This window comes from Pyricularia oryzae, chromosome 1 (assembly GCF_000002495.2).
Source record: "Pyricularia oryzae 70-15 chromosome 1, whole genome shotgun sequence".
Lineage (NCBI taxonomy): Eukaryota > Fungi > Ascomycota > Sordariomycetes > Magnaporthales > Pyriculariaceae > Pyricularia > Pyricularia oryzae.
The window spans coordinates 3,657,990-3,678,879 of record NC_017844.1 but is presented as its reverse complement, the minus strand read 5'-3'; the positions used below and the strand labels follow the sequence as shown (position 1 = coordinate 3,678,879).

Sequence of the window (20,890 nt, the reverse complement as noted above, 5' to 3'; positions counted from 1 at the left end):
TTTTTGATGCAATGACTTTAACCACAACCACGCCCTCTCTCTCTGAGGTTTGGATAAAAACAGTGGCACAAAGTAATAAATTGCTCTAGGTGTATTGCAGCACAAACTAACGTGATTTTGTACCAGAGAAATCTGAGCAGTCATAGCCCAGCTATGGAACGCAGTCAAGATAGCCAACCACCATGTCACAGAGAGGGTGATGTACCTTCTTCAGAATCAGAGTACCAGAACATTGTTTGGATGTCCAGCTAGACTAGGCAGGATTCACACAGAAAGCACCAGTGTACCGCAAACACTGTCCATCTACCCAAGCGCAATGATCCTCTCAACCGCCCTCTCAGCCGCCACCATGACAATGGCCACGGTGTTACCGGTGGGCAGGTCGGCGTGCATCGAGGCATCCACAACAAACAGGTTATTTGTCCCGTAGACCTTGGTGTCAAGATCGACGACTGCCTTGCCGCCCTTACTCCCATCGTCGGTACCAATGACAGCAGTGCCCGTCATGTGCACTGCACTTTGGGCCGCGACGTTCTCGACGATATCCGCACCCGTCACATTCTCGCCGCCATAGCCAACCCAAACCAGCCGGCTTCCCTCCTTCCTGCTCATGGCCAGCAGCTCATCGATGGCCACCACCAGGGCCTCCTTGTCGCCCTCAGTCTGCAGCCACGGGTTCTGCGTCCAGACCGTATTGCCCTCGGCCGTCAGCCCAAGCCTGCCCGTCGAAGTCGACCCGTGCGTCATCTGCAGGCTGCCAGAGATGGTGTTCTCCGCCACCGAGCTCCAACTCGCGACAAAGTACCTCTTGTGTCCCGTAACGTCCTCGACCGATGTGAAGGAGTTGAGCCTGAAGGTCTGTACCAGCGGGCCCGCCCCCTTGGCAAAGAGGTTGATGTTCTCCTGCGATGGGTTCGCAAGCTCTTCCAACGAGAGCGTGTCAATGCCACCCTTGACTGCAAAATCCATCAGATACAGGGTATGATCCCTGACGATCCCGACGGGCGACTCGATCCATGCGTCCTCGGGCGGCAGCGTTACGTTATCCGGGGACAGTCGGGCCATCTCAATCTGGTCCCGGGGCCCGATGCCGCTGTGGAACAGCAGCCGCGGCGTCGACATGGTTCCCGCTGCAAAAATGACCTTGCCGCTTCCGGGCGTGACGGGATAGATGAGCCGCTCGCCTGACTCAGACTGAGCCTCGACCCCCGTGACGGTTGAGTTGGTGCGCACGGCACGGATCACCTTGGTGTGGAGCTTCAGTGTGAAGTTGGGCTTCTCTTGTGCCAGGGGTAGGTATGAGATTGCAGGACCGGACCGACGGCCGTTGGTGACCTACACCAAAAAGAACACTGCTGTCAGCTTAGCACTTTGCTTCTTGCTTGGAAAGTAAACTCACATGGGCCGCGGGTGGCCCGTAGGCCTTGGTCTTCCTCTCCGGCTCCTTGTTGCTATCAATCTCAGACCAACCCATGCCGGCCAACTCCTCAGACAAGACATCATAGACAGCATTGTCGTAGAACTTGCCGTCCGACGAAGGCATGGTGGTGCCGGGTTCCCGCTGGTAAACACGCTCCGCCGCGGCGTCGAGCCCGTCCTCCCATCTCCAGCCCTTGGGCCAGTTGTCAAAGTCAGTCTTGGGCGGCCGGATGAACTGCATCCCGTTGACGGCCGAGCCGCCGCCCAAAACGCAGCCTGCTAGCTCAGGTACGTCGGTGCACAAGCTGCCTCCAGAAAGCAACACTACGTAAAACTGGCCGGGGATGTCGTGAGGGGTCGCGGTGTCGTTCCACGGCACCGTGGGCCTGCCTCCAGTCTAAGGGACTCAATATTAGTATCTTTCGTCTCCAGTTTAGGGTTGACTATGGTCGCGAAAATAGGGGGTGACATGAGCCAAGGTTTAAAAAAAAAAAAAAAAAAAAAAAAAAAAAAAAAGAAAACGCACCGAGTAGTACGACGGACCGCCGCGCTCAAGTAGCAAAACCGTCTTGCCCGTCTCGACCAGCCGCTGCGCCGTTACAATTCCAGAAGTCCCACCACCGACGACGATATAGTCGTATGACTGATCAGACAGAGGAACATTGCGGGAGCGGTGTTGGAATTTAGCACCCCTAGCCTCGTTTCTGAACGAGTCTGTCGTCTGATGCGCGTGTAAGCCGGCCACAAGGCCAAGGCAGGCGATGAGGGAGATTCTTCTAACCATGGCGCTCCTTGAGACTATGTGATGGGGGTTAAAGAGGATACCTGGAAGGTGCGAACTAGGTTTCTTTCAAGACTCCCCTCATAGTCTTATACTAGGTGCGCGAGGGGGGTCTCCCGCTATGTTGTGTCGCCACCATGGTATGTATGGTCCTTCATATTTATCTTGATGGCCAATGGCATCATTGTCCTACCCTCAAATCCGTCTTACTCCGTAACCAATCCCTGGACGCCAAGCCCCCTAGCTACATAAAGTCGCCCCGGCAAGAGCGACATCGTTCATCTTTTAGGATGCGCAAGCTGCCTGATATAGTAAGGTCCCTGGGCAAAAGAAAAGATTGTGGGTTACTGGGGGGAAGCCTTGATATATTTACTTGGCATTCTTGTGGAACTCTGGGCCGGGTAAGCCGGTTGTCCTCGACAGCAGCAATTTACCCTAGAAGAGTCCGCTTGCTGGCTGCCTGTAAGCTTTTGTAAATGGGCCTAAGGATTTTCGACAGGCATCTGATTGTCCATGTTCGTAACGAGTTAACAATCTTCCTGGTCAAAAACATCCCTGGTCTGCTTACGCTTATGAGCAAACCCCGCTGTGTGTTTTCTCCGAGGCCAGGAATGTCCCCTAAGGTTGCTGCATAAGGTAGTCTCCCAAAGTATCAAATTAACGCCAAAGTGAATGGCAGTGTAACCCAGAATGCATAGCAGAACTTGGCTTTACCCACATATGTCAGCATACATAGGTCGCCAAGGCGGGCACTTTTGAACGGTCCGAGTCCCATCCCCTTACACCAAAAATACTGCCCCATAACCTGCAACGCCTATACGCGAATCCTCTGTATAACATTTCTGGGACTCTTTGGGATCCTACGGAGTTTGCAGAGGCCGAGGAGCGGATGGGCTTGGAGTTCGTTTGTGAAATTATCGGCTATTGAATATGACGACAACGATCACCAGCGGTTGCCCTAGAATCATTCGCATCATACACATGGTTAAAAAAAGAATTTGGTGGAGAAGCCCTCTCACTCACCTTGGTATTATTTATCAACTGATATCAAGGTTGCAAAAATGATAATCAAGGTAGGCCACGAACGTAGTTCAGAAACTAACGCATTAAATATTCTCATGAAGCTAAGCCGCCCAGCTAGGCTAAAGTAGCGGTGGGGAATCCTTCAAGTGTAAGCCAGCGAGAAAGTAAATCTCGAGTGAGATAAAAGGAAAAATACTCCGACATGGTCAGAGAAGACATGACAAGGAAAAACAGCGCCACCCCAACGCCTTATCAACAGGGAGACGAAATAAAAATCGAAAACAGAACATCAAACTAGGTATCTCGTGCAAGTGGAAGCTCCGGAACGGTCAAACAAGATTTTAAACAACCATGTCTCATTCTTGTGTGGGCTTCTTGCCGGCGTAGAACCAGTATCTGTTCGAGGCCAAACGCGGTATTATTAGCAACCGAAGATACAATCAAGTATGAGGCAAAGGATGAGGAGCAATTAACTTACTGCGCAGTGTATTGCACCTCAAAGGTAGCAGGCATGTCCTTGCACGTGGCTGGCGCGCTGCCGCCAGCGGTGCCAACTCTGTAGACCTCCTGCAGGTCGCCCGTGGCACCCTCCCTCGTGGTAAGCTTAAGCCACGGCACGGCGGGCTCGCCACCCTGGCCCTTTCCAGCGTCGGCAGGGGCGGGCTCGGATGCGTTCTTAGCCGCCATGCAGCTGCCCAGGGGGCCAAGGTCGAAGTAGGGCACGGTAATGTTGGGCGCAAAGTAGTGGTGGCCAGACATGAGCAAGTTTGAGGGCGCGAGCGTGTTGAGGTCGGTCAGGTTGAAGTTGACGGTCACACGCGACAGCTCCATCAGGAGGGCCGGGTAGGCCGAGGCGATACAAGAAGCGTCAAACAGGGTGGCCACGGCACCAGCCGCGGCGGGGATGGCGGTGGCGTTGTTGGGCGAGCAGGTGTAGTTCTGCGTGCCACGACCGAGGGCGACGTGCTTGAGCTTGTAACCAGCTCCGGGAAGGGGCATTGGCTCTTTCGCTGTTGATAGCATAGTTGGTTTTGGTCAGTTGGTTTGGGTCTTAATTGTATCTTGGGTACGAATATTCATCGCGAGGAGTCACCAAGGTAGGGTAGACTTACAACCGGGAACCGTGGGCAGTTGCACCGAGGAAAGATCACATACTGGCCCACCTTGTGGCAGCTGCTTAGCCTCCTGAACCTTCTTTGCCAGCATGTTGAAGTAGTCAGATACGGCTGAGTGCGAGCCCGGGTGTGCGGATGCGAGGTTCAAGTTGGGGTTGGCCGGGGCAGCAAAGGCCGAGGCGATGAACGCCGTGGCGAGTATTATCGAAGAGTACATCTTGGAATGTCGTGTGCTTTGCGGCGTCCTCGTTTTCTTTCGTGTGCTTTCGATGCAATGTCCTTTCGCTTTTCTTGAGTTTTTGTTTTGTTGTCTTTCGTAACTTCGTGCTTAGACAGAAAATTGAAATGCCGGTCAAAGGAAAAGGAGACGACAAGACTGGACAGGACCAAATAAGGAAATAGGAAAGAAACGGCGAAGGAAAAGGGAAAGTGAACTCGATATATGTTTATCGATGCCAATCCAAAAAAAAGGAATGTTTTGATTGATGCCAGGAATAAAAGACAAATATTATTGTTCAACCCGAACACAGGAAAGGAGGCATGGTTCCTATTATAGACTTCCATGTTGTATAAGATAATACAGTCCCCTCCTAAGGAAGGCATGCAAGCAACCGCGAGACTTAAGCGAGATGCGAAAAGCAGCCATCCACATTCACTACAAAGAGAAGGTCAGAAGAGAGGGAAACGACCCAACCAGACGCGCATCAACCCCTGTCCGCTGCTCTAAATCGGGAAGCGTTGCGCGGTAATCTCACGGCGGACGACCCAGCGCAGCCGCCCGGAAAACGACATCCCCTCTTAGAGATGCACGTACAGGGTCCGGCCATAGGTGGTGTGGTAGGCGAGGTGGGTAGGGCAAAGAATAGAATGGCGGGAGGAAAGTGGGAAAACGACGTCTGTATGGTCAACTGCCTGTTTTGGGCGGGAAGGAGAGTGGACCCCACTTCTGCACATCAATTCCATTCTTAGAAGCACTTGTACGAAGCAGGACCTAAGCAAGAAGGGAAGGTTACCTCTTTTGCCTTGGGCAGATTGCCTTCTGTGTGGCAAGCGCCCAAACCTCTGCAACTCGAAGCGGGGACTTTCTTATGGTCGCTGGTAGGCGCCGTGGTCTCCATACGTAGGTATGCTAAGCCTAAAAAAATTGCTTGTGTCGCGCTGCCCAGTCCAATGAGGATAAATCCTGCCACGCGTATACTGCCATGTATAGACATCTACTATTACTCGACCCCATATCAGAAATTCGCTTCTAGAGTTGATTATCCTTCATTGCCAATTCTTGGTACAGATGATGACCTAGGTGGCTGGTGATGGAAAGATGTCTTTCAAATGGGAGATCAGTCTGGCCATGGGAACCATCAGCACTTATAGGGCTGTTAGTTGCTGGTGTAGACTTGGTGTTAGTAATAGCGTCCTCGAAAACCAAGCCATGTGTGCTCTACAAGGCTGGCTGAAAGAAAAAGAAAAAGAAAAAGATTAAGAAGATGATTCAAAGTCGAGACCAGGGTTGGACGTAAGCTTATTCTTTCCCTACCTGGGCACTGTATTCAGCCAATAGCTCATCCACTTCCTACCGGTAATCGCCCTCATGGCCAAGAGATTCAGACCCGCAACTGCCACGAGCTCACTTTGGCTTCCCGCACCCTTCTAGACATATGATTGGCAGGCGGCAGGCCTCAACGGGCGGCCGGCACCTGAACCACTTTTAGTCCACCATGGACATGACTTTTTTATGGGAATTGGCATGTCCGCCGACGTGGTCTTATAGCTCCCATCTCATACATAACAAGTAGCAGAGCTGACGGGTATAGGTTAATGATGGCCTGTTGTGTAATTACGTTTTTGCTGCGGCCAGTTTGTCAGCACCAAAGTACCACCGTCTTTCCGCAGAAACGCAAAAACACCACAATGTCTGCCAAATGAGTCGGCCGGAAGCACTCTGCCCTTCGAGCCGCCCCGGATTCGTCAGGATCCGGTGAGATTACTGCCAGCCATTTCCCGTCTCCGTAATTAAACAAACCCAGGCCGTGCAAAAAGATACCCTGAGCCGAACCTCAACTAGGGTCCAGGCCCCTGGGTATAAAATTATCGGATCATCTGCGGCAGCAACGCATATGAAAGGAAACAATAATACCCAAATAATGACAATAAAAGCCGGGTCGAGGTAACGTGGTGGTTGCGATGCAAATGGGTGGGAGATGACTTGGCCAGATCGTGGTAAGGTTAACGGGTAAAGAAATCCATAAATCAAAAAAGAGGGGTCAGTCGTGCGAGCTCTCTGGAGTCTGAACATCCCCGGAGCGGGCGCTTAACTCTCAAAAATAGCAGCCACTCACAGGCCACGAAAGACGCCAGGACAATCCCCCACCAAACACTGATTGGTTGTAGTTGTTCAATAAGAAATTCGAGACCCTTTCGGTTCTTGTTCATCTCTGGCAGGGCGAGTCGCTTTGCGGTAGCGACAGGGGGAAATGTCTTGGGCTCTTGGTCTTTTGTCCTACCTGGAAAAACGGGCACTCGACATCCATACATCCATACAACCATCCAAGAACCGGATTTTTGGTCTCTTTGGAAAAGTTATATTGCCGCGCGATCTTGCAGAAGCGAATCGATATTTGCCTCCTCACCGTTCCATTTATTGATTGATTGCTTTCTGCGGCTGCCTTTTTTTTTTTTTTTTTTTATTGCAAAGGCTCTGATAGGACAACAGAACCTGACAGGCAAATGCTCAGAGTGATATCGGGTCTGTCTGTATCAGGACGCGGACAACGTCACGCCATTCGTGCCACTCACTTGGCATTAGAAAAAAAAAAACATCTCGATCCTGATGTGTACCATTCCCAAGTGTCTTTGTTGACCCGTCAGTTTCCAATCATGCCATTGAGAAAGTACCTACCCATCAATGCTAAGGGCAGTCGTAAAACGCTTGATGTCGCTGGACTTGTTGGCCACCTCCCATTTTCCGTTGTATCTGTAGCAATTGATAGCACAAATTGGTCGTCCCCTGAGAAATGCCACTTCGAGGGCGTCACATTAACTCTAGCCCCGAGAAGACCAAAGTAACAGGCCTATAAAAAACATGTTTGCTACTAATAGTGACGGGTGGCTGCAACTCTGAAACTCTTTGAAGTACAAGGCTGGACAGTTATCAATATACATAAACACGTTTCTGTGGGGGACGTTTGTTTTGTTCGCTCAGTAATAAATGGGGTTCGCTTTTCGCCCCGTTGTATAATTGACTCTGGTAGACCACTTTGAGCCTTGTTTTTGCCAAGAAACAAAGAAGGCCTCCAAACGAAAATGAGAACTTTTGTGTATAGCCGAGGCGCCCTCCACAGGGTCGCCTTTCCAAAAACCTTCCCGTTTTCTACCATAATGTAATCGGCCTCCTCTTGCTCGATTTCGAAGGTTTAGAGCCCTCAACGCCTTGAAAAGAAATGAATGAAGCCTCCTGATCCTCCTCTAAACCCAATAGTGTTGAATAAAAGGCAGGGAGGTAGGGGCGGCAGCGAAAGAAGCACATGGTGAAGTGGTCGTAGATGGGGAAGGGGGAAAAATGACACACAAATGATAATGCTCCCAAAAAGGGCAGCAAGTGACAAGAATGGAATGACCGACTCTAGCAGTCGAAAAAAAGTCCCTGCCCCCATCCACTGGTCACCTTGACGCACAACGTCCTGCCATATCTAGTTATAACACACAAGAAGAGAGATACCCTTTTCCTGCAGATATCAGGTTCCTCAAAAAGGCAATCCATCAAAGCCTCGGAACCTGTTCCTCCACGTACTCTCGCGATGTAATCCACTGCCATCTTCCGCAGTGTCGACATTGTCCTCAGACCTCATGGCCCTCTTGAACAAATGAATCGCGCGGTCGCCAGTCTCCCCATGCTGCAATTCGCGCCCGTCCTGCGTACTGGTCTTGGGCGACGGCCCAAAAAGCAGAAGCTGTTTGACTGTGGGACGTTCGTTGCAGCCGGATCCAGCAACTCATCTCATCCCCAAAATCGTCAGTAATGACCCTCGTTCAATGATCAGTTGTCCTGTGATACCCGTTGCTTTTCGATTTCTTTTTGGAAATCTTTGGTCCAGCGCAACTGATGCTTTCGCTGACATAATCCAAAGATCATCGTATCCTCATGCAGTCGTAAATCTTCAATCCTCCTCATCATGGCCGCGCCACGTTTTCACCGTCCGCCTTTCTGCGTGGCCTCATTGGCGAGGTGTTCCAGCTCGGCTCACCCTTTCCAACGCTGTCATCCGTTTTTGATTCCTCTCTCGGGGTAACCTCATCTCATAGCTCCTCTCAAGTGCTGCTGGGTACGTTGTTATTCGGCAGTGACGGGTACAGGTTGAGAATCTGGCCTTGCAACTGGTTGAACCCGCTTAGAGAGCTGCGGCTCCTATGTCGCGACCTCGGCTGATTTAAACACCGGAAACGATACCTGCAAAAGTGAGTAACCGCACGTGTGAGCTTGTTGTCCTTCTCCTCAAATGATAAATGTGTTGTGTTTTTTCTTCCACCATCTGCAAACTCCCCAACCACCGCTCGTCTTCCAACTCTAACTGGACTCTTCAAAGAAGTTTTTTTTTCTCTTTTTTTCTTCTTTTCTCTCTTGCGACTTCTCTCCCTCACCATAATTCATCTCTCACTGTTCATTTGTGGTGACCGAATCGGGGTATAAAAGAAAAGGGATATGGGGACTATACGGTGACTGCGGTGGATCTGAGATCCTGCGAAGCTGCTGCCTCAGTTGTTGCTCCGGCGTTTGGTGATGCGAAGTTGTCACCGACGATCCAGGTGACGTTGGCACCGACGGAGTCCCCGAAACAAACTGGGACCCGCGGGATCCTGGTGGCGTCGATGGCACATGCTGCGTCAAAGGACTCATGGGCGGTGGCGTTGTGGGATTCATCGTCATTGCTGGCGTTGTGAAAACAACGTCGGCCGAGCCCCCAAAAGAACCCACTGGATGAAATTAGCATCGTGGACTGGTCGTTAAGTGGCGTTGGAGAAACCCTTACCTTGAGACCCGGAACCCATAGGACCAAGGGGCCCCAGACCCATCGACCCCAATGGACCAAGAGTATGAGACATTGACTCCATGAAGCTCAGTGGTCCGATGAAAGGCTGCTGCCACATCGATCCGTACTGTGGCGATGGGAACATTGGGCTAGTGGCTGAGGGTGCGCTATCCCATGGCTCGAACAGGGTAAGTGAGGTGTCGGGCAGCGAAGGAAAGGTGGGCGAAGGTGCCGTGGCTGCCGTCAAATGCGGAGATGGCATCGAAAAGTCGAGCGATATTGAAGATGGAGACTGAGGAACCGAGTTGGGAACAGAACTTGGTTCAGACATAGGAAACTTGAAGGTGTCCATGGGGTCGAGTGAATCCTCTGTGTCGCTGTAATTGAGATGTCTCGCAGGTTTGGTCAGTCCGGTGAGCCCACCACCCAAGTTGAAACTATTACCACGTCGGTGCTGGACAGTAGATCGAGAGCGAGCACGAGTGGTCGATATCATCAATTGCCGCTGCAGACTACCTTCGTAGCCATTGGTGAAACCACCCCAGGTGGCGTAGGGTGTCCGATATCTTGACGAGTCCCTATTTCGGTCATGCATTAGCTACTTTGTTTTGACGTCAACCATGCATGATTCGATAGCGGGGCGGCGATCATACCTGTTGTGGTTCACCTGGAAGAAAGCATACTTCTGAGCTACGCTAGAAAGCTGCGAGCGCTGCGGCTGCTGTTGAGGCTGCTGTTGCTTCTGCTGCTGTTGGAGTACATAAGGTGGTAGTGGAACTTTAGACTGTCTGGGAGTGGCGCCAGCAGCAGGAGTTGGTCTCGCGGGCGGTTGAACACCGCTCAGGGAATTTCGTCTCGGGACGGGAGGAGCCCCGCCAGACACTGTGTGTCGGCGTGAAGAAGCTGGCAATGCTGGCTTCGCCCAAGTAGATTTGGGTGGGGGCGGCCCAAGCGGAGCACCAACAGCCGGGCGCGCTGTATTCGCGGCTGTGGCATTCGACGAGGTGTAGGGGGATACATACGTGGAAGGGGTTGGAGCAGTGGAAGCGTTGGCTTGAGTTGTGTTGGTGGTCGTGGTAGCGTTTCCTGAAATCGCAGTTGGGGCGGCAGCGGCAGAAGTGGTACTAGAAGCGGGGGCAGAAGGCACTTTGAATCGCGGGTCGGATCCAGCTGGTGGCTGGGAAGACGGCGAAGCGGGAGGGGGCATAGGGTTCTTGGGGGCAAAGGTCTGTGGCGAGAATTGCGACTCGTAGATCGACTTGCGGGGTTTGTACACGTACGGCTTCTCGGTCTTGAGAGCGCCGGGAGGGAGTTTGGGAAGAGGAATCGGAGTGTAAGACCTGCGAGGTTCAGCAGAAGAAGTTGAAGTTATCGACAGGCGGCGAGGCGGGGTCGGCTTGGAGATAGACTCCAAGAAGCTGCTCTTCGGGTTATGCTGAGGACGGGCAAGGTCTTCGGTGTACTGTGGTCGAAGATCTGTGGATGTCTTGCCAAGATAATGCCACACCTGACACTCCTTGGACAAGTCGACCTTGCCCTGTGGCGCATTCTTGAACTCGTCCTTGTCGCAGGTATGGAACTCTGCCCACCTGAAACCCTCGGCAAACATATCGTCTGCCCTTGGCCGCTCCTCTCCTGCCCGCTTGGTAGCGTGAATCTCAGCCTGAGCCTTTTTCGACGTTGGCATGGGCTGCGCGTTCGGTGAGGCCTTGGGCAAGCGGAATTCGGAAGGATCGGGAACCAAGATCCACTTCCATTCAACCTCGACACGATCGCTATGTTGGGTTAGTCTGCTGTTCCTATCCTTCTTTGAACTTGGGGTGTCGTACCCATTGGGGATGATGTCAAGTAGGAGAGTTTCTTCGTCTGGGCGATTTTCGGCAACGACACCCGCGAAGATTTCCCCGCGATAGTATTGTACTTGACATGTCTCCCCAACCTTGAGGGCTGAAGCGGCGTCTCTGACACGTGTGTTAATTTCCAGAGCGGGACCATCCAATTTCTTGTCCCGCTTGTTGCGGTGGAAACGGCAGCTGAATTCGAAAGCCTGCTCTTTATACTCGGTACCATCCTCACCAAAGATGGGGACCTCGCCTTCTTCAACGAAAACGCCAGCAGCAGCCGCGCAAGTGGCGTGGTAAGATCTGGGGCATTTTTTCTGGGAGCACTGGAAACATGCACCCTTCTTCGAACGGCAGTAGAGGCACTTCAGCTCCAGTCTTGCCTTGGCGATATTGGCGACGTTGGCAATAACTTCTTGATTGTCGACAACCTCAATAAAAGGTTCCGGCAGATAGAGCGCACAAAGACGATGGGCCTTGCGACCATCATCCGTGGGAAGAATCTCGGCGCCCGGGATACTGTTAGGACAGAGACAGCAGGGCGGCTCCACATGCGATCTGATGCGAAGCCGTATCCTCTTGACTTTGGGTCTGTCTTCGGCATCTGCCCCGGTTCGCTTGCGCTTGCGACCCCGAGCCTTGACGCGGACCATGAGGCTCGATGGTGGAGTGGGCAGGCCAGCCATCGACACATCGTCATCCTCTTCATCTTCCTCGTCTTCATCTTCCGTTTCCTCATACTCGGTTGATTCCCCGCGCATCTTGCGTTCGATCTCGTAAACATCAACCCAAACGCTGTCCTGGGCTTGAGCACACTCGCACTTCTTGGCAATCTTGCCCATGGGAAGCCACGAGTCCAAGGCAAAGTTGACAGCCTCGGCGCAGTTATATCCTAGATTGTAGCCGGAGTGGTATCCATAAGGATAAGTGACGACGAACTCTCCTGGGTAGGACAGGCATTTGTTGACCTTGATGTTGTAGTACTGCTGCAGGTGGGAGGGCGAGATGAGGAAGGCTTTGTGCCGCAAGAACTGGTCGCAAGCCTTGGCCTCAGTTGGCCAAATGTTTTTCATGGCGGCTTCGAAGCGACGCGCGTCGGCCTGCGAGATGCTGTACCACTGCTTAGGGGCGCCAAAGTGAAGGTAATTGATGCTGTAGAGATCGACATCCTCCAAGTGCCAGGCAAAAGTGGCCTTCCACATTCCCAAGTAAAGATAGGCGGTGTTGACACCCGGGACCTTGGTTCCAAGAACGTCGAGTAGGTTGGGAAGTTTGTTTAGGTTCCACAATTCGGTGTCTTCATGGAAAAGGGTACCAGCCAGATCGGCTCCGTACAGTGGCTGGGCGTACGTGAGAGTCTTCCAATACGTACGTTCCAACTCTTCACAACGCTCCGGGGTGTAATCCGAGATATCCATGCGATAGTCCCAATCCTTGAAGGCAGCCTCGTCGATCATGGCAGATCCCTCACGTCGGATATACTTGCGCCGAGCCGAAGTGGACTGAACCTTTCCCTTGCCGCCACTGACAGCTCCCATCCGTCTAGGCATCACAGGCGCATCATCTTCATCTTCCTCGATCTTGATACCGGGTTCGTTTTCGACTGATTCGGCAATTGTGTGTTCCTCGCCGGTCGGGGATTCGGGAGTCATGGGCCTCGTCTCAGACTCGACCGTGGACTCTCTCCTCGTGCTGGCAACGCTCTTGCCACGACCTCCACGCCCGCGGCGACCGCGGGGACGTCCCCTTGTGGTAGTCGTGGTACCGTTGCTGGTGGCGGACGCAGCAGGCTTCGACCTCGGCGCAGGCTTCGGCTTCTCTGCATTGGCACGACGCTCTCCTCTGCGTGCGGGAGGTTGATGCTCGCTCTGGTCGCATAGCTGTCTCCACTGTGGTAGGTTGTAGGAGCGTTGGTGCAGCACATTGACCTGGCGGTACGTTCCATTGGAACCCATGATGTCTTGTTTGATGGGTTCGCGTACTCGGATGGTCTTGACGAGATCATCGATCGGTGGCAGGGAGTCTCTCCATTCCTGCGGCGGTACGATCTTGATGATACCAGACTTCATGCCGTAAGGGTTCACCTTTTCCATCTGGAAAGCAAAACGTAATGCGATAATTAGTAAGCCGTTCTCTGGTTGTACAATCATCAGGCACCGGGGCCGCGCCGATAACGCTCAAAGACATACAAAGAGCTTGAAATCGCGAAACTGCTCCATGGTCGGTCTGAAGACAGGCACGGTACCCGAATACTCGGCGGGCAACACCTCGCCGATATCGATCTTGGGTTCGGGTCCGGGCTCGGAAGCGGTCGGAGCAGGCGCGGTGGTTGCGGAACCGTCTGGCCGGGCGGCCTGGAGATCCGCGGCGATTGCATCGTCGAGGTCGCTGAGCTCTGAATCGCTGCCGTCGAGCTTCATGGCATTGTTGCTGTCGGGCGGCGAGTTCAAACCGGTGGGCTTCGGAGGCACAACGGCGATAGTGTCACCGTTGGCCACGGCGTAGACCTCTTCGTTGGACATGATCGGCTGGGGCTGGGAGGGCTGCAGGCGATCAATGCCCAACGCAGAGGGCGGATGAGGTTATCGTTGGGCCCGCCAGGGTCGGAGGCGGTTTGTTGTTTTGGTTGTTGGGACAAGGAAAACGACTCGTGAGGCAGGAAGCGGACAGTGCGCTGGCTGCTCGAGGCAACGCAGACGACACTTGTTGAAGCAGTTGTGCGGATGGAAGAGTGGTGTTGGCGAACTTGGCGTGGGTGGGTGGTGGTTCGGTCGGGGGGTTGAAGTGGGCAGAATTCGAATGCAGTGATGCGATTGATGAATGACCGTGCCGACGTGTGTGGTGGTCTGGTATGGAGTGGTGCGTGCAATACCTAAGGTAACTACAGTAGCAATACGGATAGGCGCTTCGTTCTGCTCTTGGTGCCTTTCTCCTACGGTGCGGAGATTGAGGAAAGCGTAGGAAGGGAGGAGCCACCAATCGTAGGTGCTTTCCCAAAGTGGGTCGATTCCTCGCAAATCTGAGCTTAGGCGAGTGAGAGGACGAGTCCAGTCGCAGATGACGGTACAAGAGCGTGCAAACTGTAAGGGCAGCAAAAGGCAAAAAGGGCAGGCGCAGGATAAGTCGACTGCCACGGCACGGACTTGAAGGGCAGGGAAGGGCACAGTTTGCCTAGACCGGGCTAGCGCACTGTCACAAAAACCCTTGATCTACCCACAGAATTAGGTCCGCAGTGCTACGCCGACCGACCAATGGATTACCGCAAGATAGCGTATAGTGGGTCCCGACGAGTAGCCTCACTGCAGCCCAACGATGTTATTCGCTGGGGGGGAATTATTAGTTGGTGTACGATATTGGATTGAAGGTGATGAATGCAGAAGTAAAAAGTCGAAACGAGGTAAGCTTGGATTCGTTACTGACGATGTTGGTTTTTACTTCTTGATGTTTTATTCCATCGACAAGAAAAAAATGCCCTAAGGGTGCTTGGAGGGGACCAAAGTGGAATAGCTTATTTCATTCTTTATTCTGACTGGCGACTAAAGCCAACCTGCAATGTATTTCGCCACGAGTTTTGCAGCAATATGTACGCCAAGCTAGAGAGTCCGGCGGCTGGTCGACGGGGCGGGAACCCACAGCTCCAAATGTGCGCCACCTATCCCCCCTCCATCATGTCACGCATACAAGTCGCTCACCGCCCCGATGACACCAGGAATCGTGGGGACTGTTAGGAAACCCCCGACAGTAGAAGTTGCTTCGCAAAATAGATATCAACACACAGTTGCGAAGTAAACAGTGTTTTGCTATTCAGGGTGAAAATCCATCGCGCTCACGTCTGCTGTTTCAGAATGCAAGGAAGCGATGAGAACAGGGTCTAGAAAAGGCAGCGTATCCACAAGCCCATATGGCAGTAGCGGCATTTTTTTAAGCTGGTACTGGGCCAATTGGGCTTTGCGAACTTGTGCAAATAAGATAGGCTTGGCAGGTTGCGTCGATAGCTGTTTTTGGCTTCGACAGCAGCTCCTTGTCAAGGACGCGCATGTTCAAAGTCAAATCTCCCTAGATACAGCAAGACAGCTGTCCGACATCGATCCACGACACTAGAGTACCTAGTTCTAGTCAAGACAAGTTCGTGTCTGTCAAAAATTGGGCTACTCAGGAGGCGGCAGGAGTTGAATAATTAATTTAAAGGTACCGATCAATCCGTGTTCACAAAAAGCCCTTTTTTCGTACTTGCATAAAACAATTTAAAAAAAAACGTGATGAAAAGAAATCAGCAAGAAAGCCAAAGTCAGAAAAAAACGTGGAAGAAAAGAAAGAACCACAACAGGAAGCGCCCCGTCACATTTCGTGCTAATCTGGTCGAGCTTTGTGATATTCAGTTCAGTCTGATATCCAAACGGTCCCCTTTTTGCGTCGCCTCTCACTAGAGAGAAAAAAAACCTACTCGGTCGGACGCAGCCGACCCACAGACGACAATAACAGCAAACCACCGTGGCAGCCACCAATGCATGAATCCCAGAGAAGATATGAACAATCGAATGCGGGAGCAAATCAAAATAGAGGTTTGGATGGGGATCCCTCGTCGCGGAGTCAAGTGATCAGTGTCGTGACATTTGTTTTTCCGCAACTAGCCAGATCCGAGCGGCATATCGGCGCCAGACCAGGCAGGGAAGGGGACGCCTATGGCAGAGAAGTGCCGAGTTCACCCGTGTACCAAAACCTGGGCTGGAACTTGGCTGGTGTGTGGTACTGTACTCCGTAAGTACGGTACAGTATCTGTAGTGGCTCCACACCTCGTCCGACCAATCAACCGCTCAAGCCTCCATCCGATATGGCCGCTTCCAGTTGGAAAGGAAAGGTTTGGAAGGATCCTTAAAGAGCACCATGGAAGCAAAGTTGGGTCGGGGGATCTCTTGAGCCTGAGATATCAGGCAAAAGTACTACATAACGACCTGAGTCACAACACCACCACATTTTTTGAGCCCCACAGCTTCTGTGCAGATGCAGGCAGCTGCAGGAGCAAGGAAGAGGAAAGCCAGCAATGTTTGCGTCTTTTTTAGGCTAAAATGAGCTCTGTTCACTGGTCTGAAATCACGTCACTACGGCAAGGTAGGTACTGTACCTACGCACGCCCACTTTTTGATCCAGGTCGAGGCTGAGACCGCCCAAGCCCAGAACCTAATTACCAGGCCTACCAAACCTACCTACACAGTTTTTTTCCCCCCAAGGCCCCAAGGGTTATGCTTTGCATTATATAAGCAAATGAGAATGGGCGCCAAGGCCAAGGGATGCCAACTCGATTCGGTAAGGAAGGTCTTGTGTTTTCCGACGTCATGCTAGGGGTCTTTGTTTCCATCCCTGGATTGATGCAAGGGGTAAATGCTCGTGATCGAAAAAGAGCCTCATTCTCCAAGCGCCAATCCAAGGGACTAATCTCAAAAGGTTTTGTTTACCCTGTTCGTCATGCTTCCAAAGACGTGCCTTGTTTAAAGTCCCCTGCTTTTTTTTATTCTTTTTTTTTTTTAAAAAAAAAATGGACAAATACCCACTTTGTTTATTCACTTTATGACATGGTCGACAGCTGCACCAAATGTGTTGCCGCTCCTAGTTTTGCAATCATAGAGACACATGTCTTTGGTTCTGATTCAAGGCGACAGTCAAAGTTATTCTTTGAGTTCTCACGGCGAGCCAGGACTCACTTGACCTGAGGTAAGTCATGGTCTTCCAAAACTTGCCCATCACTGACATGAAGCCGTGAGTTGCCAAGTCGTCGCTCGTGTTGGGAAGTGATCTGTTGCTTTTGACTCGAACCATCTTGTATACGGTCATATTGCATCTATCGAGTCAAGCGGAAGGAAGCTGGTTCGGTGCAGTCGATGCAGAGAGCGCCGAACATCATCGCCAGGACCGTCAGTAAAATTGCCGATGACCGCGTCCCCAGCAGATGACCCATCCGTGGATGCCCAGACAGCGAGTTCAGTGACGCAACCTCACCTATCGCCCGGGGCATTGGGGGCTTCCAGATTCTATCCTTCCCTTATGTTCAGCTGCAACCAAACTGGATGTGGTTTGCCAGTCGCGTTTGAGTGCCAAGAGCGCAGAGTGAACCCCCTTTGCGTCCTCGAGACTTGAGCGTGGGACAATGTCTGCAGGTCGCCAGCATCTCTGTTATGTGGCCATGAGGAGGAGCTCGTTCTAATGAGCTCATGGAAATGGCTAAAGGCTCGCGCGACAAAAGTGCCTGTCATTTCCGGAAATGTTAGCAAAGATCACACTCGACTCGGTACACAGCCAGTTTACCGGGACTGGCACAGAAGAAAAGGTTTTGCTTCTTCTCGGCTAGATGCCGATGGGCCCCTACACAGCAAAATCTTCACATGTCCTTTGTTGCTTTTGTTGGGCTTTCTTGTCTTCCTTCTCGGTCCGGGTTGTGATTGAGAGTAGCCTCTTCAACCTACCAGATGACATACGAAGGGTTATGAGCCCTGTGGAGATGCGCTTCTTGGATAAGCTCGGCGAATAGGAGAGTTTACGGGTATTACCGCAGGAGCTGCTCAGCCTTGCCCGCAAGTCCGTCACCTCAAGTAGTTGACCTGATGCCCGTCTCTGCCAAGGTCTCTATTGGAATATGATGAAATCGCAAGCTGGTTGGCAACTTACATTCTCGTATACAGATTTAGCTAGGCATATCTTAAGCTTGATTTTATCCTTCAGCCTATGAGAAAACTATCAAGCCGACCCCGTGGACTACAACACCACACCAGAGCATTATCAATGTCCTCCCCAGAACTCGGATTGAAAGGCGAAGAAAAACACCGGATGATCTATGAAGCGTTGACTCCCGGGCCGGAATTGGCTTTCTATCAACCCATCACAGAGCATACTCGCCATTCGGGAGCCAATCTGGAGGCGCGAGCCAGTAGATGGTGGTTCAAGAGGTGGCTTATAAATCAAGGACTCGAACGGACAACGGGCCCAGAAACCGGTTACTGGACATGATCCTGTCATGGCAAAGATGTTCTGTCCAGCATATTCAGCACAACATTGCAACCCTGTCCTGTCACCTCAAAGTTCCCTCTTTTTTTTTGAACAAAAAAAAATTCACACTACATGATGGTTGGTTCCCAACGGACTGCCATTGGAGTTCCTCTTGCCACCACTCTGTCGGCATCACCCACCCTCTCAGGCGAACACATGGCCCTGGTGGTGTCCTCGCCGCTGAGTCACCATGGTGTTGTCAACTGGCACCGGACACAGGTGGGACGTCCCGCTAGGATATCCCGCGAGGACATCCCAGAGTTTAAGATATATTGGGAGGGGCTCTGAACAAAAGAGAGAGAGAGAGAGAGAGAGAGAGAGAGAGAGAGAGAGAGAGAGAGAGAGAGAGAGAGAAAGGCTCTTTTCACAAAGTCAGCTATAAAACATGGGCGTGTCAAGCGATAGTAGCCGCAGCTGTCAGCAACATGGAGGGGGCGTTAGGCGCTAGACGATATGTTTTCCGCTTTTGGGCTGAATGGTGGGGAGGAAACAAACCAACTCGATTAGTTGCTTTCCTCGCATCTTTTCCCATGGGAGTTTCTCAGGGTTGTTGGTTTGGATCACACAGGACTGTTACGCAATGCTGACACAGGCTTTTGACTCAATCCCCAATCTACGTAATATGCACTCTATCTACCAAAACCTTAGACGCCGGCCTTGTCCAAAAACTGCATGGGGCCTGGGATGTTGTGTTGGCCTCATCATCCTCAGCGGCCGGTCAGACGAGGGCTAGCAGACAGGTCCCCCGTCCTTCCCTTGGCCCCCCCCCCCCCCCCCCCCCCACTCGATTCTCAAAGAACGCGTGCACCCGAACACGTTTTAAGCACAGCGGAGAGATGCTTGTTGGTTATCCCAAGTATACTCCAGAAACTAATACGCATGACGTCTGTTCAAAAATATCGTCAATAAATCTGCTCTGTGCTATTATAGTTTTCGGTACTTTTGCACCACAGGATCAGATTGACGGGTTGGTGATGAAGTGACAGCTTTATCGTCCGAGTTGCTGATCATATGGTATAACCATCTCGAAAAGTATCAGTTTGTCCCCTCTCGCACTGCTTCATGAGCCATGCGAGGGGGTTGGATTGCCCCAAGCAGTATAGGACCCCGGGGGACCCCGGCTGATTGTGGCGAACAAGATCCCTGACCAGCCTTGTTTCTTTCGACGTCCAGTACCCTTAACAGACGTGTGACAAGAGCATTGTTTCAAGGTCCAGCACCCTTCTCTGGTTCCGATCGTTGACATCGATCATATCGCGGCATTTATGCCACATGGCGCTGCATTAGCAGTTCTGGCCGGGAACCGGATAACAAGCGGATCCGGGAACTGAATGCCGCATGGTAAAGTATATGTACCATCTAGCTTTTGTCCACAGCCAGTTGTAACCCTGATCTTGTACAGTGGTATTTCCAACAAGGCCCTGGATTTTCTTTCTTTCATCCTCTGCCCACCACCACCATGATGGACCCTAGTGCAAATCACGCAATGCGAACCCTGTCCTCATCATGGTTATTCAACATCAGACAGACTTGCATAGCGGCTAGAAGAATGAGGGGGGCGGAAAGGTTGGGAATAACAAGGTGATTTTGCTGCCATGGAGGGAAATAAGCTTGAATCCTTACGTCAAAAAAAAGGACATCCCAATGAACACGCGTTACTGTAATGCTCGATTTTCAGTCAGTTACTAACCCCCGATATCTTTAGTGTTCCTGTTTCTATTATTTGCTTGTCTTCTCCTCATCCTTACTTCACTCATTCTGCCCATACTTGATAGTTCAGTCGGTGAGGCCCTGATTCCTCGTTATCTCGTTTTCGCGTAGAGTTTGCGGATATTAAACAACCGATGAATCAAATGATTTGATGATTTTGTTGACATGCTCGTTCTCTTTTTTTTTCTCCGCTAATGGGTATTCGTTCTAGTCTGGTTTAGTATGGAACATCTGATGTTCTTTGTTTTTTTTTTTCTTCCTTCTCCTCCTCTATACTACTTCGCACTTAGTTTCCGTTTTTCCTTTCTTTCCGTGCAGATCTTTAATAAATTTGAGACTTTTTGACGTGAGTCTTTTGAACAGACGGACGGTTGAATCAGAAGGCGCATACGGGAAAGCCCATCATGGCCCGGACTATTTTTGGGAGGGATGGTGCCCGGTCCAGTCAAGCTCAGCTGCATTACTCGCTTACTTAGACCTAGCACCCTGGACCCTCGATGGTGAGTGGTCCTGCCTAGTCTCACAACCAAAACCGTATTCGGACCATCAGACAAACAAAACATCGACCGGGGAGGATTCAGAAGCTTGAGGCATCATACCTGTTCAAAATCAACCACCCACTCGATGAATCTGCGTTGCCAGATTCTCATCGGGGGGTCTCCCCTGATGTCTGCCGTATTCGCGGGCGATTCTTTTTTATCTTGTGTCTGAGGAAAATTTCCAGCCCATCTTCCTACCAAATGTAGCCACTACGTAGTGGTGCCGAGTGCTTGGCAGGGATAAAGAACCCAACATCAGATATACATTACACACCTCAGGCAGTGTTAGTATGACAAGTCCAGCTCGCCCAAAACAGCAAAAAACACTAAACCCCACACAGCAATAGGGAAACAAGCGTGTGAGAGGAAGAAACAAAAAAAGAAACCACGAAAGAAAAGA

The 20,890-nt window shown here is 51.6% G+C and overlaps 4 protein-coding genes across 5 annotated transcripts; 1 reads left to right on the top strand and 3 right to left on the bottom strand.

The window, feature by feature from the left end:
- Window positions 1-303: 303 nt before the first annotated feature.
- MGG_09189 (cellobiose dehydrogenase) lies at window positions 304-2,203 on the bottom strand (the record flags this gene model as incomplete). The annotated part of the gene is made up of 3 exons (XM_003709753.1): window positions 304-1,335; window positions 1,400-1,816; window positions 1,946-2,203. The coding sequence occupies 3 exons, from the start codon at window positions 2,201-2,203 to the stop codon at window positions 304-306; spliced, it is 1,707 nt and encodes a 568-aa protein (XP_003709801.1).
- A 1,075-nt stretch (window positions 2,204-3,278) lies between these two features.
- MGG_09188 (malate dehydrogenase) lies at window positions 3,279-5,048 on the bottom strand. The gene is made up of 3 exons (XM_003709752.1): window positions 4,336-5,048; window positions 3,702-4,233; window positions 3,279-3,619 (listed from the first exon to the last, which is right to left on the bottom strand). The coding sequence occupies exons 1-3, from the start codon at window positions 4,553-4,555 to the stop codon at window positions 3,580-3,582; spliced, it is 792 nt and encodes a 263-aa protein (XP_003709800.1). The 5' UTR covers window positions 4,556-5,048; the 3' UTR covers window positions 3,279-3,579.
- Window positions 5,049-5,142: 94 nt separating this feature from the next.
- On the top strand, window positions 5,143-5,649 carry MGG_14557 (uncharacterized protein; the record flags this gene model as incomplete). The annotated part of the gene is made up of 3 exons (XM_003709751.1): window positions 5,143-5,184; window positions 5,308-5,458; window positions 5,549-5,649. The coding sequence occupies 3 exons, from the start codon at window positions 5,143-5,145 to the stop codon at window positions 5,647-5,649; spliced, it is 294 nt and encodes a 97-aa protein (XP_003709799.1).
- Window positions 5,650-7,401: 1,752 nt separating this feature from the next.
- On the bottom strand, window positions 7,402-14,277 carry MGG_09186 (the record flags this gene model as incomplete). Of its 2 annotated transcripts, XM_003709750.1 has the most annotated exons (5): window positions 7,402-8,782; window positions 9,048-9,306; window positions 9,363-9,940; window positions 10,016-13,296; window positions 13,393-14,277. In XM_003709750.1, 5 exons carry the CDS (start codon window positions 13,723-13,725, stop codon window positions 8,644-8,646), a joined length of 4,590 nt encoding a protein of 1,529 aa, XP_003709798.1. In that variant the 3' UTR covers window positions 7,402-8,643. The 2 variants fall into 2 exon arrangements, with proteins under 2 accessions (XP_003709798.1, XP_003709797.1); XM_003709749.1 differs by having other exon boundaries at window positions 8,753-9,306; window positions 13,393-13,725.
- Between the last annotated feature and the right edge of the window lie 6,613 nt (window positions 14,278-20,890).